This window comes from Colobus angolensis, unplaced genomic scaffold (assembly GCF_000951035.1).
Source record: "Colobus angolensis palliatus isolate OR3802 unplaced genomic scaffold, Cang.pa_1.0 Scaffold70, whole genome shotgun sequence".
NCBI lineage: Eukaryota > Metazoa > Chordata > Mammalia > Primates > Cercopithecidae > Colobus > Colobus angolensis.
The window spans coordinates 8,081,208-8,096,779 of NW_012120710.1; the positions used below are offsets into that span (position 1 = coordinate 8,081,208).

At 41.8% G+C, this 15,572-nt stretch overlaps 1 protein-coding gene across 1 annotated transcript in view; it reads left to right on the plus strand.

Moving 5' to 3' along the window:
* The window catches only part of SHROOM3 (shroom family member 3), a 365,349-nt gene that overhangs the window by 280,468 nt on the left and 69,309 nt on the right, over positions 1–15,572 (plus strand). The window contains exon 3 of the mRNA XM_011927229.1: positions 9,789–9,920. Coding sequence (XP_011782619.1) covers positions 9,789–9,920 — 132 coding nt within the window. The remainder of the gene's footprint in view (positions 1–9,788; positions 9,921–15,572) is intronic.

Below are 15,572 nucleotides of genomic sequence, written 5' to 3' on the forward strand. Positions count from 1 at the left end.
TCAAGTGATCTGCCTCCCTCAGCCTCTCAAAGTGCTGGGATTAGAGGCGTGAGCCACTGTGCCTGGCCCTGAAATATCTATCTTAATATATCCTGCATCATTTCAGCAGTGTGACTGGTGCTTGAAAGTTCTTAGGGCAGGAATGCCATCTGGATGTCAGGGGTAGGGACTTCATCATTTCTTTAGATCTAGGGACAGTTGGACTCGAGAGAGGGGTCTCATCTGAATTTCAGTAAGTGTGCTTTCTTCTGAAGCTTTCCCTTTAAAGAGGCATTTGGTATTAAATGTTTGCTACTGTGTCAATGGACTTTTAGGATCATAGAATTCAAAGGCAGTATGGAACAAGAAAGCATAAAAATTAGAGTATGGGACCCTGCTGTGCCAATCGTGTAGCTTACAAGTCCTGACCTTGAGCGAATAACTGTCCCTCTATGAGGCTGTCTCTGCATCTGTTAAATGGGGATAAATAATACTTGCTTTACTTGCCTTTTAGGATTATTGAGGGCCAAATGAAATAATGTTTGGGAAAGTGCTTTATAAGCTATAATCTGGTATTAAAGTAATGAATAATGGTTCGCTGCAGAGATTTGCATGGTTCTCTGGGAACACTCATCTGTTACTGTAGGCTAATGATAGAGGATAGGGAAAGAAAGGCCTAGACTGAATTTTTTCAGGAGGTATTTATCTCTCTCTACCGATACTAGTTTCACAGAAACCCTGCTTCTTCCTCCGTTGACTGTTTTCAGCAGTTATTGGAGCTCCCAAAGTAATCCCTCTCACCAACTAGTGTGAAGTCTTTCTACTGCCCAGATAAGCTCTCAGGATAGGCACCTCCATTTCCTAGAGAGGATTTTCCTTTAAAAATGTAGAAAAGTTAGACCCTTAGACTCATTCTATTAAGAAAAAATAAGGCTCATTTTACTTTTTCTGATAATTAAAATAATAAACATTAATTGTAAACAATTTGCAAGACGTAGAAAAAAAGAGAAGAAAAATAGTACCCATAATCCTGTCACCCAGTAGTAACATTGTAGAATACTTGCTGGTGTTTTGTTTTTATGCATATATTTTATCTCATATGAATAACAAAAGAGTGATGTGGACAAATGACAGGCATACATGGTTTGATATGTGGTTGATGCCTATCAAAGTATACAAAGCCCAGTAATCCTAAAAGGAATCTAATGGGGTAGGTAGTGGAGAGGGTAAGGCCTTTAACCATAGCTCTTTCTACTTTTTAATTTAATTTTTCTTTTCTTCTGTAAAATAAGGATGATTATTGCCTCAAATGATAAGAAGATTAACTGAATTAGTGTTTTTAAAGCACAAATAATCTGGTACATACCATGTGTCCAGTAAATGTAAGTTTCAGTTCTACGGGTAAAAATTTAATAATTATTGCCAGGTACTGTTCTGATTGCTTTATACATATTAATTCATTCAAGCCTCACATCTACCCTTTGATGAAGGTGCTATTAGTATTCTTATTTTATAGAGGAGGAAACAGGCACAAGAGGTTACGTGAGCTGCTCAAAGTCAAACACCTTCCTAGGTGACAGCCAGAACAGCACCCCAAGCTGCTGGCTCCGGAATCCACTTCATCCATATACATTACACAGCCTGCTGCTTGTCGGAGTTGTCTTAAGATCTAGGCTGTGCGTGCTTGTAGCTAGGAGCACACCGCTTCCATGAAGATATCATCTGTTCAGCTGTAAAGCCCTTGGGAGAGCCCTTGGTTTTCTTATGCACTTGTCCTGGGCTACTCTCTGTGTCAAAGGGCTCCATGGGTAGAGAGACTGATGTCAGCAGTAAACTGAAGCAGATTAATATTTATTAGGTACGTTAAAAGATTTGGCAGGTCATTTGGCTTTTTCTCCTATCCACCCTTTCCTCATCTTTCTGCAAGCTTGACATAGAGGTCATTGGCTAAGATCTAGAGATAATTAAGCTTACGGTTTCAGAAAGAGTCAGAAACATGCTGAATGTTACTGGGGTATATTGAACACCTGGATTTGTCTGGCAAGTTTCAGGGGGAAATCAAGTGAAAAAAAGCAGCAGCCAGAGCAGGAGGTGCAAATGGACAGAGGTTTGAGACATACAAAGTGCATCTCTGCAGAGCTGAAGGGTTATGTATGGCCCTCCTGTAATAAAACCAGCTGCAGACCAGGGTAGGTGAGCAGAAAGACAGGAGGAGGCTTTAAGTACAAATGAATGTCATGCCTATGACTAAAACACTAGATAGGATACAGGCCTGAGGGCATGCAGAGGGAGCTTCCTAGATGGTAAATAATGACTTAAAAAGCAGAAAAAAGATGAGTAATGAAAGGACAAGACCCAGAAGGTTAAGACTTAAATGTGTAGGTTACAAAAGGTCAGTAACAGGAACAAGAGGGCCTTTAAAAGAAAGGGCAATTCATTGAGAATGTCTGTGAAATGGCTGATCAATGGTCAGTCATCAGAAAATGAAGAGCACCTATGTTTGGCTAAGAACAGAAATCTGTGCCTGAGGGCATCACTTCTTAAAATCTTCAGACACTGAAAAAGTCTCTAATCTAAGGTCTTTTCAGCCTTCAGCCTCCTGGAGACTCAAGAGAAAAAGTGCTGAGAAACTTACAACTATGACATTAGAGACCTGCGAACCCAAGAGAAGGGGGATGACAGGATAGAGATGCAATAGTAAGGCTACATTCATGGATGAAGGACACAGAGTAGAAGAAAAACTTGAAAACCAAGAACATGGCTTTAAGTAAGACAAATTGCCACATAAATGAGTGTACACACCCAGCATAAATCAAAAGGAATTTCTCTAAAGGATTCTGAGGACAAACTTAGCCCTGTATAAATGCATCCTGTCTACTTAATCACAAAAAGCATTCTGATTGCCTGCAAACATAAGGCAACACAATTGCACTGAGCCATACCAGCTGTTTGTCGAAGGGGCTCGGCCACAGTCTCCCAACTCCCAACTTTTCTTGTCTGCCCCAAGAAAGCCTGCCACTAATGAGAAGGATCAAAAGTTAGGGCCAGATTCTATTTTCAGGAAGAAATCAACTCAGAGACTGATCTAGAAAGTAACTAGAAGAAAAGAAGATCCCACATTTTCCAAAATGGATATTATGAACAGTTTAATGCCCTTAAGGATTTAATGACATAGAACTTTGTTTCGGATGCATTACAATTATTTCCTTTACAGTTTCCTATGATTCATTCAGCAAATATGCATTGTGTGCCTATCACTGTGCTAGGCCTTGGGTGTATAGAAGTTTCAAAAAACAAGGCTGAAGAAAAGCCAGAGGTGGACCCTGACCTGGCTGAGCTTATGTCTTAACGACAAAGCAGACAATGCACAAGTGAATAATTTCATGTGGTTATAAGTGCAGTAAAGAGAAAGATCGGGCTCCAGGAAAGAGTATTTGCATTAGATAAGGCAGTCTCTGAGGAGGTGATGTTCCAGATGGGAGCAGAAACTAAGGAGTGGTCAGCCAAGTAATGAACTGCGAAGAATATTCCAGGCTTAGAGAACAGCATATGCAAAAAGCAAAGAGCTTGGCAAGTTTGGGGAACCTAAGGAAGGCCAGTGAGGTCAGGATGCAGTAAGGGGAAAGGTTGAAGGAGGGGCAGGAGCCTGAGACCTCCCAGGCCAAGTAGGGGAACCTGGATTTTATCCAGAATGCATAGGGAAGCTACAGGATTTCATCAGGGAATGACATCATCCATTTATACTTTTTGAAAGGTGGTACTGGCTGCTGGGTAGACACTGGATTGGAGGAGACAGAAGTGGAAGTGGGTGGCCAGTGAGGAAGCATTCCCTCCTGGATGAAACATAACAAAAAAGGAGGAAATGGCTGATTCTAACAGACAAAACCAAGCACTTCCCTAAGGTTGTAACAGCCCATGCCAAGGAGACACGATTCCTCCATCTCACCCTCCCCTTTAAGGATAAAATAGAAAAATGCAAACTCAATAGAAACCAGGAAGCAAAGGGACCTGGAGAGACCATGACTGCTGGCTCAGTTCCTTGTCTTTTACTCCAGTTTCCCCAGCCTTCCCTAATTTGTACAGTGTTCAAGAGAGCCCTAAGGAACTGAATGATATGGAATCCTTTCTTCTTGTATTGGCTGAAACTCAGTTCAGAAAGCAGTTAATGGGTACTATTAAAATACCAAATAGGTTGGGCATGGTGACTCATGCCTGTAATCCCAACACTTTGGGAAGCCAAGGTGGGTGGCTCACTTGAGCTCAGGAGTTTAAGACCAGCTCGGGCAATGTAGTAAGACTCTGTCTCTACCAAAAACAAAAAACAAAAAACAGAAAAACAAAACACCAACCATTAAAAATCAGCCTGACATAGTGGTGCATGCCTGTGATCCCAGATACTTGGGAGGCTGAGGTGGGAGGATCACTTGAGCCTGGGAGGTCGAGGCTGCAGTGAGCCAAGATTATGCCACTGCACTCCAGCCTGGGTGACAGAGCAAGACCCTGTCTCAAAAACGAAATGAAACAAAAAGCAAATAAGAAAGCAGTCAGTATATATTCTGGAGTTATGAACACTGTGTGGCAGGTGGAGCAAATATGAATGTCCTCATCATGGGAAGTAGAAGAAATATGTGGGTGGCTGGCCTGGCTTTCTTGTTTAACTGCCTGGAAGAAGAAAGATCATACTGCAGTATATTTTTTTTAGCCTCTGCTAAACTTTCTCAGGTCAGCTTTGATTCCTAGCTCATCACTCATAGTGGTAATATTGAGATACAGATACTGGAGAACAGCAAGAAACATAAACATAAAACAACTCTAAGAAATGTCTTGTTAGTTTTGCCAACAAGTTAACTTGTGAGTTAAAAGGAGATAGGAGAGAAGAAAGGCTGCAGATCTGTGGAACATTTAGCAGTACAGTTGACCCTTGAATAACACGGGGTTTGGGGATGCTGACCCCCTAGAGTAAAAAATCCATTTACAACTCTTGACTACCCTAAAATCTAACTACCAATAGCCTACTGTTGACTGGAAGCCTTACAGTTGATTAACATACTTTGTGTGTTGATTAACATATTTTGTATGTCATATGCATTATGTACTATATTCTTTCAACAAAGTATGCTAGAGAAAAGAATTTTTTGTTTTGTTTTGTTTTGTTTTTTGTAGTTTGTTTTTGAGATGGAGTCTCCCTCTGTTGCCAGGCTGGAGTACAATAGCGCCATCTCAGCTCACTGCAACCTCCGCCTCCCAGGTTCAAGTGATTCTCCTACCTTAGCCTCCCAAGTAGCCGGGATTACAGGCATGTACCACCACACCCAGCTAATTTTTGTATCTTTAGTAGAGATGGGGTTTCACCATGTTGACCAGGCTGGTCTCGATCTCTTGAACTCGTGATCCACCCGCCTCGGCCTCCCAAAGTGCTGGGATTACAGCATGAGCCACTGTGCCCAGCTGAAAAGAATGTTATTATACTAAGACAATCATAAGGAAGAGAAAATACATTTATTCATTAATCAAAAATGGATCATCACAAAGGTCTTCATTCTCATTGTCCTCATATTGAGTAGGCTGAGGAGGAGTAAGAGGATGGGTTGGTCTTGCTGTCTTGGGTGGCAGAGATGGAAGAAGAGGTAGAAGGGAAGACGGGAGAGGTGGATACAGTTGTTAGAAAAAAAAAAATCTGCGTATAAGAGGACCCATGTAGTTCAAACTCCTGTTGTTCAAGGGTCATCTGTACTTTAGTCATTCAACAAATATTTGTTGAGCAACTCTCTGTGCCGGGCACTAAGCTGAGCTGGTTTATCTTTGTTGACCTGTGGAAGAGAGAGACCAGCAAGCTGGCAACTAGCAGCCAGTGTGAATTGCACTTTGAGGTGCACATCAATAGCCAGTGTGCTATACTGCTAGCACACAAGGGGCCACCTCACCCTGACTTCCACAGTTCCTCTGGGTAGAGGAAATGATGTCGAAATTGAAACCTGAAGGATGAGTGCAGATAAGCCAGGAGAGGATGGTATCTTTAGGGACCTGGAAGTAGCCCCATAGGCCTGGAGAGCATATAGTTTATCCCAGTATCTTTCACTTGAACTGGATTCATTGATTTTCAGGCTTCTACAATGTATCATTGGTTATCTTTAAGTGAGACATTGTACCTTTTAGTATCTTTTAAGTAAAAATGACCTGATTTGGTAATATGTTTAGTTAATGATTCTACCATCACCATGCCCTATCAAATCTGGGTTAGTAATCTAAAGCCTCCACAATTTGTGGCATAAATTGAACATTTTAAAAACCTGCTAAACTGAAAGGAAGAAGAGTGAGTGGTTGACAGTCCCAAAGGAACATGATTCCATGTGTGGTTTGAGCAAATTTACATAACTTCTCTGTATCTCAGGTTGTCAATCTGTAAAATGGGACTTAAACCCTCATTCATTCTTTCCTTCATAAAAAAGTTATGGAAATAATATCTGGCACATGGGAAAGCACACTTTTTTTTTTTTTTTTTTTTTTTTGAGACGGAGTCTTGCTCTGTCGCCCGGGCTGGAGTGCAGTGGCCGGATCTCAGCTCACTGCAAGCTCCGCCTCCCGGGTTTACGCCATTCTCCTGCCTCAGCCTCCGGAGTAGCTGGGACTACAGGCGCCCGCCACCTCGCCCGGCTAGTTTTTTGTATTTTTTTAGTAGAGACGGGGTTTCACCGTGTTAGCCAGGATGGTCTCGATCTCCTGACCTCGTGATCCGCCCGTCTCGGCCTCCCAAAGTGCTGGGATTACAGGCTTGAGCCACCACGCCCGGCCTCACTTTTTTTTTTTTAAAGAAACACTTGGAATAATCTGCCTGAGTCATGTATGACCATTGGAGCACCAGTGGGGCACCATTGCCTGATGAGGTCAGAGCACATTGCAGACTTTGTCTATGGCAGTCTGTTTTGAGGCTGTTAATGTAGTAACCTGAGGTGGGTAAGAAAGTGTGCATTGTAGAGACAGCATGAGTTCAATGTACAGGTAAGGTGTTCAATGTATAGGTAAGGCAGAAGGAAGGAAGGGCAAAGAAACAATTCCAAGGCCCTGGTTTCTGGGATGACAACCTTCCCAACACTCATGCCAGGACTGTTTTCTACCTAGGTTCACTATGGGTTTTGTTTTTTGTTTTTTCTTTGAATACATGAATTTTGTTGTTGTTGTTGAGATGGACTCTCGCTCTGTCTCCCAGGCTGGAGTGCAGTGGCGCAATCTGGCTTACTGCAAGCTCCGCCTCCTGGGTTCACGCCATTCTCCTGCCTCAGCCTCCTGAGTAGCTGGGACCACAGGTGCGTGCCACCACGCCCGACTAATTTTTTGTATTTTTAGTAGAGATGGGGTGTCACCATGTTAGCCAGGATGGTCTCAATCTCTTGACCTCGTGATCCACCCGCCTCGGCCTCCCAAAGTGCTGGGATTACAGGCGTGAGCTACCACGCCTGGCCTGAATATATGAATTTTTAAAATGTGTGTGTGTTGCCCAAATTATTCCAGAAAGAGTTGAAGGGAGGAAAGGTGTGCTTGGTGTGCTGGTGATTCTAGCACTTACTCTCTCCAACCTGATTTCTAGTTTGTGTGGTGCATCCAGACAGCTCACCCAGGTGCCCAGGCTCTTTCTGGCATCCAGAGCCAACCCATCCAGGGCAGGAGGGCAGAAGATTAGGAGGGGCAAATATTAGCCTGGGGGTTGGGATTAACAACAATCAAAATGGGTTTCAGGATTCTCACACCCAGTTGCTAATTTCCACTGGTCCTCTAGAGGCGACAAGTAGTAGGACAACATGGTTTTGGGGGCAGTGCTGGGATACTGGTCTCTGCTTTTCTAGGATAGAAGGGAATCATGCACTGAAAATGCTTAAATCGATGGAATGATTTTATGTTCCTCATGCTTCCTGCTCTTTCTGGTCTGCCTGCTCTTCCTGCCAGCCCTTCACTGTGACAGCCACCACTCCTAGACTTCTGTCTCTAGGCATCTCCCAGGAAGGAGAAGTGGAAAGGAAAGAGAAAAGAGCTCAGTCTCTGGTGCCCAAGACATTGTGCCAAAAAAAAAAAAAAAAAAAAAAAAAGAGTAAAAAAATGAGGAAGTTATTAAATACTACAAAGGTTATGAAAGCTCAGGCCTGGTCTTGATTGTTTTCCCCCAGCAAACAAAGTTAGGGTCTAAAGGGGTCCTGGAAAGGAAAAGTCCCTCTCCTGGTTGTACCAGTGGGTGGTCTTGGAGGGTGCTGTTTACACTCGTATAATCTTTACTGTCAGGTATTGGATGGTGAGGTATCTTTCAATCTACTTTCTAGTCACTGATTGTTCCTATGCACGCATTATATAGATGACAGAACAGGCGCAGAGAAGACAAAGTCACAGAGCTGCTCAGTGGGTAGAGCCAGGACTCAGACTCCAGAGCCATGCTCCTAACCGTGGTACACTGCCTCTTGGTTTCACTTTACAATGGACGACGAGCCTGAGACTCAGAATTTACTTGACCAATGTATTCAGTTCATTATTGACTTAACCTCAACCAGTTTTCAAACTTAAAGTCTAGCACTGTATCGAATATATCCAAAGCCAAGAATCCTAAATTCGGTGAGAAAAGTAATGTACAGAAGGAGGAGGTGGTGCTTAGATATAACGAAGGTAAACATGAAAACTTGAGCTTAGAAATGGAACCTCCCTGTTGGCCTCCTGGCCATCTCCCCCATGCTGTAGAATAAAAATAAATCCTTTCATTTGCCTTAGGATTTAGGAAAGAAAGCTCTTTCACTTCCGTTCTGTGTTCCAGGAAATAGAAGGCCAGATGGACGGGGCTTATTCTTAACAGCTGTTCAGTAATCCCTTCCCCTCTCAGCCAGGGCCTATGCAGAGGAGGCACGGCCTCATTTGTACCTTCTCCAGATTCCTGTTTATGGGCCCACCAGTTGGATCTCAGAGGCTGACAGAAATCCTTGAAGACAGAAATTGAAAATAAACCACTGGTTCCCCACAAACAGAGATGATGACAAAACTTCAAAGCCTGATGCAGGGGACAGTGTGATAAGACATCAAGAGTACAGTCAGGATGCTTAGAAATTCATGACCTGTCACCATCCTAAGGAGAAGAAATGTGCCTGTTCCCATGGTGGAACACATTGGCCATGTAGGGCTTAAAATTTTTCTCTGACTCCCTGGGAGTATGAAGGAAGAGAGTTATGGGAATGTGTTAGGGGCTGGGGGTGGGAGGGTGGATCTAAATGGACACACAAAAGGCTTGCCTCCCAGTGCAGTGGAATCTAAACAATCTGAAATAGCTCAAGCTCAAGGGTTGGCATGTGCTTCTGAGCTGCCACCCACTGAACAGAGCAAGGCCTGTTACACTTGGAGATCCCGCTCCTTAAAGTGAACTTGAGAAGCGAGGTGGCAGAGGCTTGGTTTCAAACCACCTCATTGGACAATTTGCTTCAGTGAATCCAGTTTTTCCCTTATTACCAAAACCAAATTACAGTGGAGTTTGTTTTTATAACAGTTAATATAACTTTCTGCCTTTTTGCTTAGAAAGTCTGAGTTTTCTGAGATTGGGAAATATGCTTTATTGCTTCACAGGAACACAGATAAAAAAGGAAGATGCGACACTCAGTAGTGGATTGGCCTTCATAGGGCAGAGAACTTTGTTAGGTGCAGGCTTAGAACCCTGCACTTTGCTGTGCTGCTTTGCTCTGGCTCCAGGGTTCATTTTCATGTGCTGTTTTGGTTTTTAAGATTCATTTGTGCTCTTGTCCATGAACACCATCATGCTTAGTTTCTTATTTTCCTATTTTTGACAGAGATGTGTGTGCAGACCCAGGCCATGCAGATACTAGTGCCTCTAACTTCATCAGCCCAGAACACCTCTCCTCTGGCCCCCAGCACAGGAAAGCAACGTGGTCAGGAGGGGTTAAACTTCGGCTGAAGCACAGGTAAGAGGCACGGAGGTCAGTGCTGGCATTTCAGAAAAAGAACTTGGTCCGAAAAGCCACTCAGCTGCTGGGAGAGCAGCTGGGGGCAAGGATGGTTAGGATACAGGCTGTTGAGAGAGAGAGGTAAGAGGCAGAACAAAGAGGCGAGATAGAAGCTCAGAGTTTAGAAGGATACTGATCTTATTAATGGTAGTTTACGCACAAGGTTCTAAAGAACTGTAAAGTTCCTGGGAGGTCATCCTAGGGTTCCCAAAATAGTTTGATTCAAATATCACTTCAAAAATACATTTATAATTATTTTTAAAACTACAATTTAAAACATTAAAAGTGATACGCTGATGTTTTACACTTTGGAAATGATCAGTGTGCCAACTTGTACAGCAAGACTAATTCATCTTTGAACTGATCTACATTTAAAACTTCTCGGAGGAATGTCCCAAGATTCCAATGTAAGCCTAACAAAGATTTGTAGCTACTTACCCATGTGGGTCAGATTTTGAGAGTGAATGAACCTGAGTGCTTCCCGTGTGCTAGGTGTCCTGGCTTCGCATGGGTTATCTTATTAAATTCTCACACTAGCCCTGTGAGATTTGCTAGGAGGCAGTGGATTCAAATGCAGCCATTACACTATTGCCTCAGCATCAGCACAACAGTGCCTACTTCATAGGATAACTATAGGATTCAACAAGATATGGTATTCAAAGCACTCAGCACAAAGCCCACTCAGAGAGAACAAAAAATAGATGTTAGGTGGTGGTATAATGCTGTGTGGATATAATTATCCTCATCATTCTCATCATTATCACAGAAATCTGTGTGATATCATGAAAGGCAGTATAATATGGGGAGTAAGATGGGGCTTGTGCAGTGTCAGACTACCTAAAATTCAAGCCTAGATTCTGCCACTTACCTTAAACCCTCAGGCATGTTATAGAAGCTCTCTCTACTTCCAACTGTAAAATAAGTTTAATAACTGATCTGCTTCCTAGGGATGCTGAAAGGACTGAAAGAGCTGATAATGTCAAGCACTAGGGCTGTGCCTACTATGTCATTAGTGCAACAAATGTTATCATAGTAACCAGTTATCCTGGTTTCAGTTTGGGAAGTTCTTTCATATAGACATATTGACTTGCATTATAAATAAGTAGGCTGGGCTCAGTGGCTCATGCCTATAAGCCCAGAGATTCAAGACCAGCCTGGGCAAAATGGCAAAACCCTGTCTCTACAAAAAATATAAAAATTAGCTGGGCATAGTAGCACACACCTGTGGTCCCAAGTACTATGGAGGCTAAGGTGGGAGATCACTTGAACCCAGGAGGTCAAGGCTACAGTGAGCCATGATTGAGTCACTGCACTCTAGCCTGAGAGACAGAGCTTCATACAAACATTATAATTTGGATTTATACAAATCCAGATTTGTATATTTAGACTATCTATGTTCAGTAATACACAAATATACATAAAAGAATTTCTTAATTTTATATAATAAAACAACACTTGTATTGGGGTGTTTAAGGTTCTTTGTTAGATTTTATTTGAAAAAAAAAAAAAAGATTTAAAAGAAGTTTAAACATACCGAAGGTCTAGGGAGGCCAACTGGCTGGTGTCTGAGAGTCAGGCCAAGAACAGGGTGAGATTTGCCAAGACCTCTGACTCAAGAGATTCAGCCAGCAAGGCTGCTCCCAGAGACATCCTAAGAAGCAGAAACTCCAAGGTTATCACTGTTTCCTCTAGCCTCCTAGGATCTTTAAAATAGAGAATCAAAATTTTCTCTTTAACAAGGAGGTGTCCACAGGGCCTGATAGGCTAATGTAATGTCAGTGCCAAAGTCCTCAAGGTCAGAAAATAGTAGTTAGGGAGTTTCTGCTCCAGCCTGGAAGGAAAATGATCAAGACCTGAACTAAATCGATGGTGATGGGACAAGAGATGAGATAGATTTAAGATAAATCTAGGGAGGCAGAATAAATAGCAGACGAGAGTAGGATAAGGGAGAGAAAAACTAAAGAGTGACTGCGGAGTTTCTGGTATGAGGCACTTGGGGATATCTGTAGGGCCATTAGGACAGGGAAGGCAGGAATCACAGAAACTGACTGGGGGTTAAGAATATCAGCAATAGCCGGGCGCGGTGGCTCAAGCCTGTAATCCCAGCACTTTGGGAGGCCGAGACGGGTGGATCACGAGGTCAGGAGATCGAGACCATCCTGGCTAACACGGTGAAACCCCGTCTCTACAAAAAAATACAAAAAACTAGCCGGGCGAGGTGGCGGGCGCCTGTAGTCCCAGCTACTCGGGAGGCTGAGGCAGGAGAATGGCGTAAACCCGGGAGGCGGAGCTTGCAGCAAGCTGAGATCTGGCCACTGCACTCCAGCCTGGGCAACAGAGCGAAACTCTGTCTCAACAACAACAACAACAAAAAAAAAAAAAAAAAAAAAAAAAAAAAAAAAAAAAAAAAAAGAATATCAGCAATAGAATCACATAGACCTGGGTTTGAGCTAGAAATAATTAAAATATTTTATAAAACAATTCCTGAAAGTTACGTGGAACAAACAAATGTATACCTACTTAATATACTTAGTATTCTAACCATAAATAAATCGTCTTTATAACAAGCTGGGGTTGTTCTCATCAGTGTGGTCAAAGCTGGCTGATGGTGCCATGTCTGTATGGAGAACATAAGTGACAAGCAATTTCCTTTGTAAAAAGTCATGCGCTAGATGTTACAGACATCACTCCTGCTCTTGGCTGGAATTTTTACTCTTCATACACTAAGAATTTTACATGTATATGTCATATCTCCACAAATACAGTCATGTATTGCCTAATGACAGGGATACATTCTGTGCAATGTGTCATTAGGTGATTTTATTGTTGCTGAACATACTAGAGTGTGCTTACACAAACCTAGATGGTGTGACCTACACACCTGGGCTATATGGTATAGCCTAGACTATGGTGTAGCTCTTAGACTATGAACCTGGGCAGCATGTTGCTGTACTGAATTCTGTAGGCAATTGTCACACAATGGTAAGGATTTGCATGTCTAAACAGAGAGAAATACGATGTAAAAGATAAAAAGGATATACCTACATAGGGCACTCACCATGAAGGGAGCCTGCAGGACTGGCAGTTGCTCTGGGTGAGTCAGCGAGTGAGTGGTGAGTGAACGTGAAGGCCAGTACTCTGCACTGCTTACTGTGCACTGAGGCTATGCCAAATTTATTCAAACTTTTTTCTTCAATAATTAACGTTAGCTTACTGTAACTTTATGAACTTTTAAAAATATTTGACTCTTTTGTATTAACACTTAGTTTAAAACACAGACGTATAGCTATACAAATATTTTTTTTCTCTCCTTATCCTAAAATCCTTGAATTTTTTTTTTTTTTTTTTTTACTTTTAAACATTTTTGTTAAAAACTGAAACACAAACACACACCCTAGCCTAGGCCGAACAGAGCAGGATCATCAATACCACTGGCTTCTACCTTTATGTCTTGTCCCTCTGGAACATCTGCAGGGACAGTGCGTGGAGCTGAACTCTCCTGGGATAACACTGCCTTATTCAGGAACACCTCCTGTAGAACCTACCTGAGGCTATTTCACAGTTAGCTTTTTTTTTAATAAGTTGGAACACAGACAAAAATAATGATTGAAAGTATAATATAGTAAATATATAAGCCAGTAACACACATTTATTATAAAGTTATTATATACTGTGCATGAGTATATGTACTGTACTTTTAGATGACTGGCAGTGCAGTAGATTTGTTTATACCAGCATCGAAACCACGTACGTGATGACTACAGCTTCACTAGGTGACAGGAATTTTTCAGCTCCATTATAATCTTACGGAATCACTGTCATAATGTGCACTCCACTGTTGGCTGAAACGTCATTATGTGGCACATGACTGTAAATTGTAAGCCCTATGTTAGTGTACTTCGTAATTTTCCTGCCCGCTAGAAGTCTCTCTGCAATCCAACTGTTAACTGATATGGGACTAACCTAGGAAATTGGAGTCGTTCTCCTCCAGTTACACTCAGATCCTACATCCTGTTTGTTTTGCTTTTTACTTTTTGTTTTGAAATCATTATAGACTCACAGAAAAGTTGTAAAAATAGTACAGAGATTTCCTGTATACCTGTCACTCAGCTTTCTCTAATGGTAACACCCTTTATAACCATAGGACAAATATCAAAACTAAGAAATCAGCACTGGTGTAATACTATTAGCTACAGACTTAACTTTATATAAACTATAAACTTTACTCAGATCTCACCATTCTTTCCCATTAATGTCCTGTTTCTGTTCTAGGATCCCACATTGTGTTCCCTTAGTCTCCTCTGATCTGTGACATTTCCTCAGTCTTTCTTGGCTTTCATGACCTTGACACTTTTGAAGGGCTCTGGCCAGTTATTCTGTAGAATGCTTCCTGTTTGCGTGTGTCTGATGTGTCCTCCTGGTTACACTGAGGTTATGGCTTTTGACAATACCACAGAAGTTATGTTGTTTTCTTCTATCTCATATCAGGGTTACATGATGTCAATATGTTTCATTACTGGTGATGGTTAACCTCGATTACTTGGTTATGGTGAAGTTGGCCAGGTTTTTCCACTTTAAAGTTACTATTTGTCCCTTTGTAATTAATAAATAACCTTGGAAAGATAATTTTCAGGCTATGCAAATATCCTGTTTCTCCTCAAACTTTCTTTGCTGATCTTGGCATCTATCAGTGTTGCCTGTGACAACTATCACCGTAATGTTCTAAATTTGATTCTTTATTTCTTTCATTTTTTCTACATTTATTAATTAGAATTCTTAAAAAATAAAGCCTGTTTCTCTCCTCTACTTATTTATTCATTATTCATTTATGTCAGTAAGAACTCTTTCATATTTATTTTATCCTGTGGGTTATAATTCAGTACTACTGTTATTTATTTTGTTGCTCAAATGGATCTAGTTTTGGCCATTGAGAGCTCTTTTGAGCTGGCTGTGGTCTGAGTCCTGTCTGGAAATGTGGAAAAGGATGAGGTAGTGATGCCAGCAGACCATGATGTGCCATCATCTTCTTAGGAGTCTTACAAGTGTTGAAGTGGGAGGTTGGTGGTGGGCATTGAGCAGTTCTAATTTGTGACATGTCACAGAGGCCTATACTGATTTTGGAATTGGGAAGTGCTGGGGTCACCTCATGAGCTATTTTCAAGTCCAGTGAGTAACAGGTATATATATTCATAGCTTCTTCATTGTGGAGAAAATAGCCAGGAAGGATCTTCTCACTTATCTATAAGAAAAAAGAAAAGGCAGAAGCTAATTTCCCAGGTATATATAGGGGCCAGTGAAACAACCAAGTTAAACAGAGAGAGACACTTTTAGTGGTCCAGGGCTTAATATTCTCACAGATCCAATCCCACCCTTCCTTTCCTGCTTAGATCCCTGCATTCTCTCTTATCTGTCAATAGGAATTCTTATGATCTAACTTATCTTGGCAGAAACTTCTCTGTAAATCTATCAAGCCTTGGGCTAGGGTAGCTCAATGAGTCGGTAAAGGAGACAAAATGTTCTAGCTTGAAACTGAAGATTTTCCAAGCCGATGCTTTTCTCCATAAACTTCTCATTCCTTCCTCACCTTCCCCCGCAAGTCATTATAAAAAT